This window comes from Lactuca serriola, chromosome 5 (assembly GCF_051521515.1).
Source record: "Lactuca serriola cultivar US96UC23 chromosome 5, Lser_US96UC23_V15, whole genome shotgun sequence".
Taxonomy (NCBI): Eukaryota; Viridiplantae; Streptophyta; class Magnoliopsida; order Asterales; family Asteraceae; genus Lactuca; species Lactuca serriola.
This window is the reverse complement of record NC_136412.1, coordinates 117,490,893-117,508,761: the sequence shown is the minus strand read 5'-3', so window position 1 is coordinate 117,508,761 and position 17,869 is coordinate 117,490,893. Positions and strand designations below refer to the sequence as shown.

General features: G+C 39.6%; 1 protein-coding gene across 1 annotated transcript; it reads right to left on the bottom strand.

Annotated features, from left to right (window-relative positions):
- Positions 1-10,687: 10,687 nt before the first annotated feature.
- On the bottom strand, positions 10,688-11,278 carry LOC145049759 (uncharacterized). Its single transcript, XM_078998121.1, has one exon. The coding sequence runs from the start codon at positions 11,276-11,278 to the stop codon at positions 10,688-10,690; it is 591 nt and encodes a 196-aa protein (XP_078854247.1).
- Between the last annotated feature and the right edge of the window lie 6,591 nt (positions 11,279-17,869).

Genomic DNA, 17,869 nt, shown 5'->3' with positions numbered 1-17,869 from the left:
ATAATACCCCTCCTACCAACACAAGAGATGTGCAGCCGTACACACATGTGCGGCCACAAACACTGTGTGCGGCCGCACACACATGTGTGGTTGCACACATTACAAGCCCAATTCAAGCAATACTGCAATACACACTCTGACATTATGAAAAGATCTATACAAAAATTATGACTAGCTCAAACCACAAAATTATGGACTTTCAATCTCCCCCTTGGTTTGAGACTAGCATGGTCTTGAATTTCATTCGTTTGGCTTTTCAGCAGACTTCTCAAACAACCTTAGATCCAATCTCCCCATCGATCCCATCCACATTCTTCCATTGATAATCGTAGCTACCATTGCAGTGAATTCTTTAGCAGCAACTTCCATGACATCTTTTCTACAAATGATTTGATGACGAGCTAGAGTCTGTATATCTCTTTCTCTAAAACGAAGAAGATCTTTGGAACTAATCAATCTCAGAACGTGTTCTCGATCCTTGAATTTGATAGTTGCAGTTGCAGTTTTGTCATCATAGGGCCAAAATTCCATATTATCCAGATATCCCTCATGAAAATGTTGAGGAATAGGAATTTCCTTTTGTTTCTTAGTTGCAAGCCAGAGTATGATCTTCATGGGTTTGCCTGATTCCGGATCAAGAACATCTTTGTCTTTCCTATACAGAGCTCTTGCAGTCTTCATTGATGGAAAGTTTTCTCTGATCTATCTGTCGAGAAACCTTTTGAAATTAGAGGCACTTGTATTATAAGAGTGATTATGGAATGGGGCCCTGGATAATTCGGCTAGATCAGTTTTGGTCCAAGAGTTGAAATTGTGGGTGCTTTTGTAACATTCAGAAGCTCCTGAGTTTCGCTTTACAACCCACAAATTCGTCTCTGTATCAAAGGCCCACATTCGAATACCGGACCTGTCTCCATACTCATCACCAAACTTTCTTTTCTTCAAATCTGTTACAGTCAAAACAGGGTCTTTTGCCTTGCGATTTTCATTAGAATTTTTCATGAATAAAAGGCCTTCGCTTTGATTTGCAGTTACGATTCTTTTACCCTGTTTGATTGTGATTCTGGCTTTGCTTCCTTCTGGTTCTTTTTCAAACCTGTTGACAATTGTAGTTGATCTTGGAGCAGGTGAGTTGACAGGAAGATCATCAGTTGTAGAAGGTGATTGAACAGTAGGAGGATCAGCTATTCCATGAGGCTGTTGGAAGAGGGCTTTGACTTTTTCACCAAATGCATCGTACAACACATTCTTGAGATTGAAATAATTAGCTAATACAGATCCAAGACTCGTTTGTAGATCATTAATTTGTTTGGTCTTTTCTTCATCCTTCGCCCTGAGCTCAAAGATGTATGCAGAAAGCTGATCCATCTGAATTGATTTTTTGATGAGCTCTTGACGGAGAATACCAATCTCCTCTCGAAGATCAGGCGAAGAAGATTTGTCATCACCTATCCGACCCTCCTTAAATGATATTCCTTTTCTGTGTGAGGAAGTTGGACTAGACAGAGCCAGATGTTTTACTAATCTAATAGAAGCTTCATCGAGTGAAGGTCGAGTTGGAGAATATTCTGGAATGGATGAGGATCCACCAGTCTCAAATATGGTACTCGGACCTTCATCTGTTCGCTTTGGAGGAGAGTGAGCAGAGGTAGCAGTGATTGTTGAAAGGACTTAAGGTGCACATCTTACAGCAGGTACCTCTAGACTTGCAAGAGATTGGCTTGTTTTTATGGAAGTCTGAGAAGTCTGAGGTTCAGTTGAATCAAAATTGACTGGAGCAGTAGTTGAGATAAGTGGCACAGAGGAGGAATCTCTGATGTCACATCTCCTTGGCTTAGTGCGACCTCCAAGGGCTTCGAAGTAAAGATTAGAATCTTGAGAGCATTTCCTTCATCTCTAGTCTTGGTTGCTAAAGAAGCAACTTCATCAACTTTATTAACACAACTACTGAGAATATCAAGAAAAGGATCAAAGTCTTCATCACCAAGATCAAACTCTATGTTTGTTGGAATGTCGTCATTGATTCCTGTAAAGTCAATTTCTTTTAAAAACTCCACATCATCATAAAGATCATCGTCATCATCCTCTGGAGAAGATTTTGATTCATTTTCTTTCTGAAGATCATGCTCATCAGCTACACAAGCTGTAGGAGAGTCATGAATCTCCTCCACTTCAGGCTCGGAGGGAGAGTGAAAAACATCTTCATTTTCCATCGGCATGGATTGTTCTGCTGATTCTTCTCTATCATTCTCTTTAAGAATTCCAAATTTTATTAAAGGAAATTTTCCTTCAAATACAAACTTCCCGCCTCTCTTTTCTTTCATTAATCCAAAAGCACTTGGACCAATGGATTTGAAGTCCAAAGTATCATTTCCTCTCTGCAGCTCGGGGTGAGTCACGTTAAGGATGATTTGTAAAAATCTTGGATACATCCAGAATTTGTCCCTTTTGCTCCCTTCAAGGTTTAGTATCATTTCATTCATTATAAATTTTGAGAAATTGAACTCAAAACCTGCAGCCAATGCTGCAATGGCACCAGTGTTGTCCATAGAGATCTCGTTTGCTCCTGATCTTCTGCCGGAAATGCAACTCACGAACACATGAGCCAAGTACTTCCAGCAAAGAGGAAGCAACTTCTTAATTGTAGGAGGAAAAGTTCCCTCGTATCCCATATGCTCTAATACTTCCTGAGTTTGATGATCATCAATCTCCATGGGGTACTCAGGTATGTCCTCAATTTGCAGAGATTCTCTAATGATGCTTTCTGTTACTTGAATTTTCTTGTCTTCGATTGTTGCTTCAACAAAATTTTCACCATGATCATTCTTCTTTACAATAGCATTCCTCCAGAATTCCTTAATCAAACTTTGGTAGATAGCAGGACTTGTAGTTAGGGCATGAACCAAGCAGGATTTCTTCAAACCATCCACAATGAATTTCAAGTCATTGTGAGCTGCAGGAGGGTCTTCGAGAAAAATTGCAGAGTTGTGGAGTTTAGCGAACTCCATGTCTCCCATCTTAATCTGAAAGTCAACACACAAAGTTATTAGAGAAAAACAATTAAAAAAAATGCAGCCGCACACGGGATTACACACAGCCGCACACGTGATTACACACAGCCGCATACATGCAAGTGTGCGGCCGCAATCGCACATCCAAATAACACATAAAGTTATACAGCCGCACACGGTCAGCCGCACACGCCCGTGTGCGGCCACACACACCGTGTGCGGTTATATTCGAAGACAAACAGTTTTGATAAAGATTTAACAGCAAACAATGGAAACTTTTTATGAAAATAATTGAAAAATAAGTCGTGTTCATAAGAATTACCGAGTAAGAACTTTGATTTCACGAAAAATTATGAAATATATATGAGTTTGAGAGAGAAACGGTGTGCGTGTGCGGTTGAGGTAAAAGAAAAATGATGGTAAAAAAAAACTCACCGTACACACGCTATATATATACACAAAATTTACAATTTCTCCCCCTTACATTTTAACATTAAAGCCGGTGCCCCTTCCACTCACCATTTTTTCAAAAATGAATTATTTTGAGGATTAATAAGAGAGAAATTCCTAATAAAAACTAAAACAAAATAAAATAAAAATAAAAAAATAGAATAGAATAGAATAAAATGAAATTGGAAATACTATTAACAACGAGGAATAATAAAAAAAATCAATTTAAACCTATATAAATTGTTTTAACCTATTGAAATTTTGGGATCAAAGTTTTTAGACAGCCTTTATCCGCTTGTCGGTACCTTCTATCTTCATGTCTTTGTCTGGTCGATCGTCGGTATTGTTGTCCACTTAAACATGAAAAATTGTGACAAAATTAGGACAAACTATAAGTGACAAGACAATGTGATCCTAAGTTCCTAGATATTTTATCTGATCCTAAGTTTCTAGATACTATATCTTAAGGACCATTCAGCTGACGACGACCAGGGATATTGTTGTCCACCTAAATTGAGCAGCGAGATCTAAAGACAATCTGTATGTGTTCAATTTTAAGTGTACTAGAATGTGTTTCCCGCTTCCTGATATGCCCCAGCCATCTAGAACTTCTAGAGTACTCCTTACACCGGGTGAGCAGACAACCATTCAGAGAGAGGATAGATTTAGAATTCTATTACTTATTACTTCAGAGGGGTTGAGAAGTAGAAGGTTGCATATGCTGTGTACCAGGTCGGATTAGAAGTCACGCAAATGAGACAACATATGGCTAACAGATAAGAAGTTTTCACATATATAACATGCAGAGAAATAGAGTTGCATATGTTGCGTACCAGTTCGGATTGGAAGTCACGCAAAGGAGACAACATATGAATAACAGACGGAAAGAAAGAAAATGATATTCTACAGACCTAATTTATCGGAATTTACCAGTCGCCCCATCCAACCGGAATTAAGGACAGAATCCGCACATCGAGGAAAAGTTAAAACCACGGTTCCAAGGACGGGTTCAATTAATGTGACGAGTAGATTCCCATATATATCTCCCTGCTCAACCTATCCAAGCGTCGTATTGTCAGGCTAAACGGATCTAACTAGGTCAAGATTTGTCAAGTCATTTGATTTCTTAAGTTCAACTCTGCCTAGTCATGCCCACTTAGAAACTTTCGTGCCTACCAACGCATCAAACCAGAGCGTAGACCCTTCAACTTTGGGTACGTTACGCAGACTCAGGTTGCCTGTTATCACATAATCATATCACTTCCCAAAACAGCTCCTTCAAGCACATTCCATAACCAACATATATTTTTTTATTTTCTGATTTTCTAATGTTTTTGGATTTTCTAATTTTTATGTTTTTGGATTTTCTGATTTTCTAATATTTTTGGATTTTCTAATTTTTATGTTTTTGGATTTTCTGATTTTCTAATGTTTTTGGATTTTCTAATTTTTATGTTTTTTGATTTTTTGATTTTCTAATGTTTTTGGATTTTCTAATTTTTATGATTTTGGATTTTCTGATTTTCTCCCACTAAATTTGTGCATATAAAAAAATAAAAATGCGCAAATTTATCCTAAGAAGTACATACAAAAATTAATCCTCAAAACGAATCATTTTTAGAAAATTGACCAGCACATCGAATCAAGCTTTGTTAAACAGCTTGGTGAACAGATCTGCTACATTATTATCAGAGCGGATCTGTTCTAGCCGAATGAGAGAACGCTCATAACATTCTCTGATAAAATGAATCTTGATGTCGATGTGCTTGGTTTTTGAGTGCTGGACGGGGTTTTGGCAATTTGGATCGCAGCCTCGTTATCACAGAAAAGAGGGGTTTCTTGAAAATTCAAACCGTAGTCCAACAGCTGATGTTGGATCCAGATGACTTGTGAACAACAAGCAGACACAACGACATACTCCGCTTCTGCTGTTGAGGTGGAAACGGTATGCTACTTCTTACACTACCATGAAACCAATCTATCGCCCAGAAATTGGTATCCGCCTGAAGTCGATTTTCTATCAAGTTCACACCCGCCATAGTTGCTGTCTGCAAAAGCGTAAAGATCGAATTCTGGATTTTTCGGATACCAAAGACCTAGTTTTGGGCACCCTTTGAGATACCGAAAAATCCGTTTAACAGCAAGTAAATGAGAGAGTTTAGGATTAGCCTGGTAGCGAGCACATTGACAGACCGCAAACATTATGTCTGGGCGATTGGCAGTTAGATACATGAGTGATCCGATCACTGATCGATAATGCGTCTGATCTACAAATTCACCCTCAAGATCAGGGGTCAGAAGAGGTCTTTCCGCCATGGGTGTAAGAGCAGGTTTCACGTCTCGGAACCCGAACTTCTCTAGTACATCATACACATACTTTTCTTGGTGAATAAGGATTCCGGTTGAACATTGTTGGACCTGAAGCCCCAAAAACATGGTCATTTCCCCAAGCGAACTCATCTCAAACCGCTTCTTCATCACTGCTTCGAACTCTTCGCAAAGTTGTTGGCATGTCGATCCGAAAATAATATCGTCTACATAAATTTGAACAAGAATTTGATCTGGACCGACATGTTTGAGGAATAAGGTTTGATCAATGGTGCCTTAGGAATAGCCGTGATTGAGCAAATGCTGAGTCAGGGTAGCATACCAAGCTCCAGGAGCTTGATACAGGCCATACAAAGCTTTGTCTAACTTGTAAACATGGTTGGGAAGTCTGGAGTAAACAAAACCGGGTGGTTGGTCAACGTAGATCTCCTCCTTGACCTTGTCGTACAAGAAAGCCGTCTTGACATCCATTTGGTATACTGTGAAGTTCATATAGGAAGCATAAGCAAGGAAGATATGAGTAGCCTCCAAACGAGCAACCGGAGCATAAACTTCCATATAATCAAGACCCTCAACTTGTCGAAACCCTCGAACCACTAATCTCGCCTTGTTGCGCACAATTACACCGGAGTCATCTTGTTTATTCTGAAAGACCCATCGGGTGTCAAGAGATTTCTTTCCTTTTGGCAGCTCCACCAACTTCCAGACCCCGAGTTTTTCGAATTGATTCAGTTCATCATGCATGGCTTCAACCCAGCTAGGCTCATTTAGAGCCATTTCGACATATTTAGGCTCTATCTGAGAAATGAAGCAAGAGTAGAGACATGTGTTAACATCCCTACTTTGACTTCTCGTTTGAACGCCGTTGCCCAGCTGGCCAATGACGTTTTCAATTGGATGATCGCGTTGAATGTGTGCAGGGATCTCGTAGCTGATATCCTTGACAGAGACTGGAAGAGTATGAATGTTAACCACTCCGTCATTTGCTAAGTGATTCACGGAAGATGAACAAAGTTCGTTTGGAGGATTTGCTACAAACTCTTCAGCAATACTTTCTGGAAAGAGAAGTTCCATCGGATTTGAAGTTACAGTAGAAGTCTCGTGGTTTATGAACTCTCTTTCCACTAGAGTTAGAGGAGTAGCGACAGCATGAGGAGAAGGTTGTTGAGGAGAAGATTCAGAATATTCAGTGTGAACAGAGGGCCCCAATTGAGGATCAGAAGAAATCAGTGGTGGTCAGTAGACAACTTCGTCTTCTTCATCTTCAATAATGTTCTTCGAATTTGATGTAGATTCTTCTTGATTATCTGAGGACACGTTGAATGATTTGAAAAGAGATGTGTAGTCAAATAGCCAATCAGGACCTACTCTTGCATCTGTCTCATTTTCTTCGAGCCAACGAACATCAAAAGATTCTACAATTTGTTTTGTCTTCTTGTTGTAAACCCTGTAAGCAGTTCGAGCAGCATATCCCACAAAGTAACAGTCATCGGCTTTTGCATTGAATTTGGGGTTGGATTCCAAGTGAAGAAGGGTACAAGCACAGCCAAATACTCGGAAATGGCTGACGGATGGCTTGTGTCCAAATAGAATTTTGTACGGTGTCTTCATTCTGGCTTTGTTGATTAGCACACGATTTTGAACATAACACACAATGTTAATTGCCTCTACCCAAAAGAACATAGGAAGCTTAGAATCACAGAGCATCGTCCTTGCGGCGTCTTTTAGAGTTCGATTTCGACGTTCAGCAACCTCGTTTTGTTGAGGTGTTCGAACAGAACTGAACTGACGCACAATCCCTTTCTCAGTGCAAAAATGATCAAGAACAACATTCTTGAACTCTGTTCCATTATCAGTACGCAGCGCTTTCACTCGATTGTTGGTTTGATTTTTGATCATCACAATGAATCTTTTGATGAGGTCAGAGATCCCAACTTTGTTGGACAAAAAGAAAACCCAAGTGAATCGAGAGTAATCATCTATCACAACAAGGCAATATGAGTTACGATTTATGCTGAGTACATTAACCGGACCAAATAGATCCATATGTAACAACTCGAGCACTTGACTTATGGAGTTTATCTGCTTTGGAAAGTGTGGTTTTTGATGATGTTTTCCCTGAGCGCAGGAAACACATTTTTCAAAAGTAATGAAATCTTTGACAGGTAACCCTCGGACCAGTTCGTTTTTCGCAAGCCGATTCAAGTTCTTTGTATTCGCATGACCGAGATGACGATGCCACAACATCGCATTTTGTTCAGAAGCTTTGGAGAATAGACAGGTCACATTGTCAGGGAAATTGCTATTCATGTCTATAATGTAGGGATTTCCATCTCGCTTAGATTTTACAAGAATCCAATCTTCAGGGATGACAATGCCAGACTTTAAGATCAGACATTCCTTATCTGTGAAATGAATAGAGTAGCCCTTGTCGCATATATGTGATACACTCAGCAAGCTGTGCTTCGATTCCGAAGCAAAGTTAACAGTCTCAAAATTTAGTACTCCATTTGAAACAGTTCCTCTTTGAGTAATTTTTCAACCCTCTCCGCCCGCAAAAGAAACATATCCTCCATTAAAAGTTTGAATATCATGCAGTTGGGATATGTCTCCAGTCATGTGCCGGGAGCAGCCGCTGTCGACATACCTATGTCTGGTGACATTCCTCCGCAACTGTCCCTGCACGATGAGCGGAATCATTTAGTTTTGGGAACCCAGGTCATCATAATCCTGGGTTGACCCTTTCCTTTCGCAGATTTTTCATTTGATTCTTTCTTTTCTTTTGATTTTGAGGTGAATGGTGACTTATCTGAAGTTGTTTTTAAAAGAGATTTAGGTATCCACTGAAAATTAGGTTTTGAAATTTTTCTGGATTGTTTTGAGCCAGTGGATTTTCTTCTTGAAGAGTTTTAAGATCCAATCTTGCTCTTTGGCAAATTCAGCTTAGGCTTATCCTAAGTTGATTTTGGCAAACTCCAGTTGTTTTTACGAAAAACCTGTTTATTCTTTTGAGACTTTTTATTTTCAAGTCACCATTCCGAGAACGAGTTCTGGGGGTTTTTCTAGTTAAAGATCGTCCCCGAAATTCGTTTCTCTCCTCTTTTTGTTGTATGAGAAACAAACATCCGGTTCATACAATTTCTTGCAATGTGTTTAGCAGTGCCACAGTTAAAACAATTTTGTTTATTATCAATGGTTTTGGCACTGCTGTTGACAAATTTATTCTTATTATTTTCATTATTAACACTTCCACATTTGCAAGTTCCATCGCAGGATTTTGATGCAACTGTGGAGGGTGTAGAAACATTCAAATCAGATTTATCAGTTTGATTAGAAAGAACATCATCATTCACAGAATTATCAGACTGAAATAAAACACCTCCAGACACAAAAACATTAGCATTTGTTTTTGACACAGACTCATCACAAGAATTAACACCAGACTTAGACACATGATTATTTGACTCAAAAGTTTCAGCTTCATGCTCCCCCTGAACTATTGATATATCTGCACTTAAAGTAGAAACGTTAGTATGCAAACTCTCATTATTAGACTGTATTGCCTACTTAGAAACTGACTTTCCGTATACCATACTAGGTTCTCTGTCAATTTCTTCTTGAAACAGAGGAATAGCAGTATAATTGTGATTAAAGGTAGGAGGGATACTCTCAAATCCTAATCCAACTTTTATTATATTTCCATGAGTGATATCTCTCCAATGTGATTGTCCTTCAATTAATTTTGCAATCTTTTCACTTGAGCCATCGTATTTCTTGAAATTAAATTCAACTTTTTCAAAACAGTTTTTTAATGTGTCAAGTTCCGCAGTTACAACATCAATTTTTCTTTTGAGATGATCATAATTCTCACATTTGTTGCTGTAATCTTCTTGCAACTTTTTAAAATATTTTGTTTTATTTTCTAATTCAGTTTTTAAGGGCTTTTGATTTTTTCTAAGAGTATATCCCTCATATTTCAAGTCCTCGTTCTCTCTTTTGATTATCTCAATTTGATCTCTTAAAAACTTAACAGTTTTGATACAGGATAAAGAGCAACCGAATTCACTAACCTCAGATTTGACCGGTTTAGGAGTAGTCTGTACCATGAATGAAAATTGCAGATTCATCATTTCCTCTTCTGGATCTGCTTCCATTTCTTCATCTTCTTCCTTGACTTGAGCAAGATTTGCCTTTTCAGGTCCTGAAATGTTTAGGGCCTGAACTTGATCGTCCCGGCTAAACAATTGGGCCACCATTGCCATGTTTGCAGACTGATTTTTTGAAGATGATCCTTTGTTGTTGTTGTGAACATAAGTTACTGGCACCATGGTTCTTTCAGGGTTCTCTCGTCGATCGGGTTTTGGGCATTCCCTTGCAAAGTGACCTGGTTCATGACAGTTGTAACACCATAACTTTCCTTTACTAAATCCCATCTTCTTGTCAGAATTTACACTCCAATTATTCTTTCCAGTCTTCTTTGAGAATTGTTTAGCCCTGAACACTGCCATTGCCATTTGCCAAGTAATATCCATCTCTTCCACATCTTCAGGGTGAATTTGGTCGAGATCAGCGAATGAAAGTTGTGGAGAGAGCTCTCCAGCAACGAAGGCATTGCAATAATTTACTAATCCAGTAGCTAGAGCCAAATTTTCCTCTTTTTCACTTGCAGATGAACTTTGGGAACCAATTCCTTGAGATTGAACTGAGACACCTGTGGAAGAAACAACACTCGAACCAACTTGAGACATGTTTTGAGATTTAGGGACTTGAGTTTGTTGCATTTGAGATATGTTGAATGGTGTGGTTTGATGAACTGCATAAGGTTGAACTTGTGGAATATGAACTTGAGAATTTGAATGAGTGGTAAAGCTTGAGAAAGCGGTGTTGTTGTTTTGAATTCAAAGATTAGCTGTAGAGTACGAGTTAACATGATTGATTTCTCTTTGTTTATCATCAAGATCGCAAGCTTTGATGATTGCCATTGTTTCAGATAAGCTCAAACGGTTCAGGTCTTTTGTCTTTTTAATCACTGAGACATTCATGTCCCATGATTTTGGAAGAGAATTTAGCAGCTTCTTGTTAATTTCGGACCTAGTAACCATCACGCCTGCAGAGCTCATTTCAGTGGTTAGTGTGATGAATCTTTGCAGTTGATTTTCCAGTGTTTCTCCCACTACGTAATTGAACATGTTGAATTTTTGTCGAAGCATGTCTTTTCGGCTTTGATTCATGTCTTCATTTCCTTCATAAACTTCTATGAGTGCTTCCCACAATGCTTTTGCTGACGTGCATTCATGAAATCCTTGTGCTATCTCAGGAGACAATCCCATGGTAAGTGTGGCGAGTACCTTTTCTTGTTCTTCAACTCTTTCAAAGTCATCAGGAATGTAGTTTTCAATTTGTTTGTCAATTACTATGCCATCGTCTAGAGTGGATGCAATCCGAATTGGTCCTCTTAAAATACTTCTCCAAATTTTGAAATCTTTCATTTTGATGTATTTTTCAATTTGATATTTCCATTCAGGAAATCTTTCAGCAGATAGCAATCTGGGAATACGAGTAGTGGTTCCCATAATTGCATCCAAATCTTGATGAGCAGTCATACTTTGAGATTCCATTTTGACACACACAGGTTAATCACACACTTGACTTCAACCGTACACCCAACAACAAAATAGTACTTAACCGCACACTCAACCGCACACAATAACAGCAAACAAGTATAAACTGCACACACTAACAGCAAAAACAAGTCTCAACCGCACACACTAACAGCAAACAAGTCTCAACCGCACACATTAAATCTCAACCACACACCCCCTAATAACAAATCCAATCGTACACAATGTAACCGCAGACTCAGCTTTACACTGTAACCGCACACTCAGCTTTACACTGTAACCGCACACTCAGCCTTACACTTCTCAATCAGTAAAAACCAACCGCACACACTTTAAGCATACGCTCTACCGCACACACTTCAAGAATATGCTCCACCGCACACACTATGGCAGCAAACCTTCAACAGTTGGCAATAAACCTTCAACAGTTGACAGCAAACCCTATTTTCTCAGATTTTTGATGAAACTTGATTTCGAGGTTTTGCAAACTATTAAAAACAAGAATCAAACAACAGTTCTTCGATCAAAAATACTTCAAAAACAGTGAAATTTTTGCACCCTCACACTAAAAAAAAAACTTCAATTGATACTGAAATGGCTCTGATACCAATTGTAAGTCCCAAAACTTAGGATCCAATTCAATACTCAATGAAGTTGATTGCAATTAAGGTGAAATGTAGAAGAAGAAGTAAATTCAAGCATGCACACATCTATTATGATTAAATGTCAAGTACAACTTGAGAAAAGTACAACCACTGCAGAGTTCTAACTCAAAGTAAAAAGTACAATCTGACCCAACTCAGTTGCTATAAATAGTACCCCTCCTACCAACACAAGAGATGTGCAGCCGTACACACATGTGCGGCTGCACACACTGTGTGTGGCCGCACACACATGTGTGGCTGCACACATTACAAGCCCAATTCAAGCAATACTGCAATACACACTCTGACATTATGAAAAGATCTATACAAAAATTATGACTAGCTCAAACCACAAAATTATGGACTTTCAACTACAAACCCTGCTGTCGGAGACGTCATGGGCAACCGGATGAACCACCGAGACCGACTATTGGAGTTGTGTTTGTCGTTGTGTTGGGCGTGAGTGAAAGGGAAGCTACCGGTAAGTCTAACCACCAGCCACCTCCTCTCTCTTTTGTTCTTTTCTGTGAATACGATGTCGGGAACATCATTACTATCACCGGTGGCCCTTGGTCACCCTTTTGCTTGTTCCAACTCTATCAGCTACCTAGTCAGCGGATGGGAGTTGTGGCCTCGTGTTACATTTGTTCATATGTTGCTGCTAGAAACACATGAAGCACGTAGGTCGTAGGTGTGGCGAGCCACCATGGCAGCTAACCATGGTGGCTGCCGCCACTATTTTCATTTCTGCCACCCTTTGCCACCGTGTATGGGTGGTTGTGTGTGTGTGTGTGTTTATTGTAACTTGTGTGAGATTGTGGTGTTATGTTGTATGAACAATATATGACCGGAAGATTCGAAGAAACCACCACCACCGTGAGGTGGTGGTTGCAGCCTTCTGCCGCCACCTGCCGCCTTGTTGGGAGGCGGTGTGCATTGCATGTGATTGGACTGTTTTTGGGATGCTTGGGCATGATTTGGACTAGAATCGTAACTACCACCACGAGGTGGTGGCCGCCACCATTGACCACCACTACCCGAGGTGGTAGTGGGTGGTGCCCGACCTAATGAAACCCTAGTTGACATAAGGAAACCCTAATTTATCAAAAACTTAACCAATGGATTAATTGGCACACGATTGGATTTGAAACCCTAATTAGTGTTTAGAAAACCCTAATTTTGTACATACGGGTTTTGGATTGTCGGGACGCACGTTTTGGACCATGGGATTAATGTTATGACTTATACCTGATTACATTGTATGCTTGGCCTAGTGGAGTGATGGACTTAATGGATTAAGTCCGTAATGGGTTAAGTAGGAACACTTAACCCTTATCGTCATTTTATGTGAAAACCCTAATTTTGTTTGAGCCTTGAGTTGGGCCTTTCTATTGGGCTATTGATGGGCCATCCAAGAGCAAGTATATGGACTAGAATATTTGGATGGGCTATAGGATAAGGCCCATTGGAAAGGATTGGTCCCAATTTAGAAAATTGGGTCATACATGGGCCATAATTGGGCCTTAATGATTATGAGATATTGGACCATTAGAATGCCAATTGTTTGGACTGGAATAAATGGTTGGGCCTTAAGGTAATACCATGTAGAGGTTTGGTCCCAATTTTGAAAATTGGGTCATATGTTGGGCCTTGGATCATTGTTTGGCTTTTGGGCCTTTAGAGTGTATGTTTGGGCCATCGTCTTAGACCAAGTTGGGTTTGGGCTAAAATGGTCCTTTTACTCCAAGTGTGTATTTATGGTTATGCATTGAAACCCAAATGGTTAATTGGGTGTTGTTTTGATGATTGAAAGTTTGGGGATCTGTCAGCCAGCGGCCAAAGATTTATTCGCGGGACTTCAGCAGTGCGAGGTGAGTCTCTTCACTGTTTGTATGGGTTGAAGGCACTAATGACGGCCCATTTAGTTGATGCATGGTAGGAAGACCCGAGGGTTAGCCCTAGGCATTATGTATGAAAGACCAGGAGGCGGCTCCTGGCACACACTATATGCTATTATATATGGTAGGAGGACCCGGGGATTAGCCCTAGGCATTATGTATGAAAGACAAGAAGGTGGCTCTTGGCATAATGTATGCTAATTGGCTAAGTAGAGTAGTATATATGCTAGTTGTCTTTGTGTTGCTTGTATAGAAGACCAGGAGGTGGCTCTTGGCACTTTTCTGTAAGACCGAGGGGGTGGCTCCTGGCTTGGCAAGAAAGACCACATGGCGGCCTGTGGCATAATGGAAAGACTATGTTGGGCACATAACATCTTTATTGATTATTATATATGTATGGCTTATGGTTATGTATGACAGTATGTGATTTATGTGCTTATATGCTTGACAGTATCCGGTTGAAAGAGACCGAAGGGGTAGGCCAACACCCAGATATGCTAGGCAGTATGTTGATATGTATGGTATGTGTTCTTTGGGGAACTCACTAAGCTTCGTGCTTACAGTTTTCAGTTTTGGTTTCAGGTACTTCATTTTCAAAGGAAAGGAGTCCGCGATCGCAGCGCATCACACTATGTTTTCCGCACATGAGATCTTTGGGATTACACTCTGATATTGGTTTATGATAACTTGTTTTGGTTATTGACACTTTGGGTTTTGACATGGGATGTTATTATGGATTTTTTATACTGTTGGTTTTATAATAACTTAATCATAAATAAAATTTTTGGTCTTAAATTTTGGATTGTTACATTATTGTTAGGGTTTTATCCGGCAAACACGGAGGTATGAATACTCTTAGCAAAGACTGGTTGTACGTGGTATACAATATCTTCTCCGCCAAGAGCAACGACGTCGATCTTCCTGAAGTCTTGTGACAAGACTTCAGAAGTTTGGCATCAAACGAAAGCCAAACGAGATTTCAAGCCCTAGATTTTGGGCCCTGACACTCCAACAACTATACCGTGAGATGTCCGAACCAATTCTGATCGATACTATTTCGTGAGAGGTATTTCTTCTTTCAAGACTGTTAGACATTATCGTATTCCGGACCAAACTTCCTTCGAACCAATTAGACGTTTACCGGAACATATGTCGGCCGTCCTTCCTTCCGGATCCATTCATTTGAAACATCATATGGAGACTTCGATTGTGTATCATCACCCTACACAATCTGACCCGGTCCCCGTTGAGCCCACTCCGGAAGCAGCCAAGACTGTTCCTTTAGGTGGAAAGAAGAAGAAATCTGCCAAGAGGAAATCATGTCCCTCAAAGCCAAGAGCTAAAAAGAGAACCAATGTCGATTCCTCCTCTCAACCGGATGGAGCCAATGACATTCTGATTAACTCTGGCCATCCTCCTACCCCACCTACCCTCTCTTCCGAAGTACCCTTTGGAGTTTAAAAATCATAAGCACACATACACACGGGGAGTCTCCACACAATCCACCCTCATCTTTCCAACAAGGTGCTATTCATGTTGAACAAAGTTCCTTGCCCCTGGAACAAACCCACGAGTCTCATTTGAAAACCCATTTCTTTCTACACAAGCATGGTTTGAAACCCCTGTTCTGGACCCCAAGCATTCTGAGGATAGAGTAGTCCATCTAACCTTAGGCGCCTCGACTGGTCTGATACCTGGTAAGGGTACAGGATGACCAGGTGTTAACGATCCTTTGTGGGAACATTTTGTTTATAGGGCTTGTACAAGACATCTGGAACTCACCAGGTCTCAGGTTGAAGCAACTCTCATCTCGATGAGAAATAGGGCTATTCAGAGCAACCTGCTCTTCGTTGTCCCTACTGATAATCATAGATTTGGAGTTCACTTCCGGAGAAACTCCAAAGACTCATCTCCATGATGCTATACACTCGGATCCAAATGAAGAACTTTTCGATGAAGTCATGTTCAATGATGAAGGTTATTCAATTGCTACTCCCAAGTTGTTCTCCTGATTTCCCTTTCATAAAAAGCCATCCTCATCAAGGCCGAATTTTGACTTTGGACTCTCATCATCCTCTTTGGAACCGGTTGACGAAGAAATTCACATAGACGATGAAGTCTAGGTCAATCTTGAAGGTGAAACTGAATCCACTCCCAAGAATGTTAACACCGATATAACCCATCCTGGCACATCCGAACCGCCAGTCAACCAAGAAGTTGACAAGAACAAGTCCCGAACTTCCACTTCGGACACCGGATATTCTTTAGGAAATTACATTGATCCATTTTCCATTCTAGAACTCCGAGACAATGTCTCTGACACTATGAAGAAAGTCAATGCCATTGAATCTTCCGTGACCGGACTCAATACCAAACTCGATGCAAAGGTTTTCGGGCTGGATTCCAAGCTTGATGCAATCCTCTAATCTCTGTACGAGACCAACAAGTCCGAACCAATGATTGCTGAATATGAAGCTCAACTTGATCAGCTTATCTCTTTTCGACTGAAGATAGCTTGGATCTCTACCTTGACACCATCACTACAATGCTCAAGGTTCATGACGACATGATTGGGGCCACCAATGGACTAATTAAGCAAACTCATGTTCGTCATGAGAAAAAAATTTAGAGGATGGAGAAGGAGATTAAGAAAAAGGATGAGATGAATCTCTTCATGCAACATGTTCTCATCAAGCTACTCAGGGCATGTTGGCACTGTTGGATTAGTGTCTAAGTCCATAACTATATTTGGTATGTACTTGACCCAGTTGTGCATGGTCCTTTTGGGTTGTCTTCACCAAAGCAACTCAACTGGATGAATAATAGAGATAGAGCTTATTATGGTTTATTAATATATTATAAGAATAATATATTAAAAGAGAAATCATATTTTTTTAATTAACATTGGTCAAGAATTAATTAAGGATTAATTTTATGGTCAAAAGAAGTTAATTGAACTAAGGGGACTGAATTGTAATTATGTGATACTTGCAATGTTGGGCAAGGAAACCCTAAAGGGCAGGGTGGACGAAATCTAAGGATAAGGCCTGAAGATTTCGTCCAAGTCGGGGATTCTAGAGTTATCTTATGGGCTGCTTGGTGGCTAAGTAACCAGATAAGGATAATGACTGAAACCCTAATTCCCACACCTATATAAGGAACCCTTGGGCATGAGAATTGGGCTACACCTAACCCTAGAAGTCTTGATGCCGAATTTTCCCTCTCCCCTCTCTCTGTTGCTTCATCCAATTGCTTTTGGTGATTGTAATTCATTAGAGGCACAACATTTGAGGTGCTAAAGTTCTCAAAGCTTCAAGATCTAAAATCAACAATCAAGTTATTCATCTAACTTGTTTATTTGATATTCAATTAGATTTTTTTTATGCTAGAATAGGGCTTTTCAAGTATTGGACAATATGCATGAATCATTAGAAAAACTAGATCCAAGCATTAGGGTTTGCATGAACACCATAGGAATGTTGTTTCGCTCATAACCCAACAATGGTAACAAAGCTTAGATTGTTGATTCTAATGTATTTGATGCAAAGTTTATTGTTCAAATATGAAAAATTCATTTTTCTGTTTTGACTGAACTCACAACGTGACCATAGAGGCTCACAACGTGAGTACAACAATTTGTTGGATTACAAATTTTCTGCCTTGATTTGGTTTGGATAATTACCATAAATTAATTTTTCAAATTAAAAATCAGATTTTTTTTAATTTTGGTGATCGTATCCAAATCAAATTAATGGATAATTGTCACTTTAAGATAATTACTAGGTTTATAAGATAAAGATTAATCATTTGTAAATTGAATTGAATTATCTTGTATGGAAAAGATTAAATTATGTGATAAATATTAATAATGTGATTATCTAATAATTTTCAAATTTAATCTAGTAATGTTTTGAAAA

Bases quoted from the DNA above. Each gene is read 5' to 3' on its own strand.
- LOC145049759 (XM_078998121.1), bottom strand. From the start codon at position 11,278: ATGAAAGATTTCAAAATTTGGAGAAGTATTTTAAGAGGACCAATTCGG.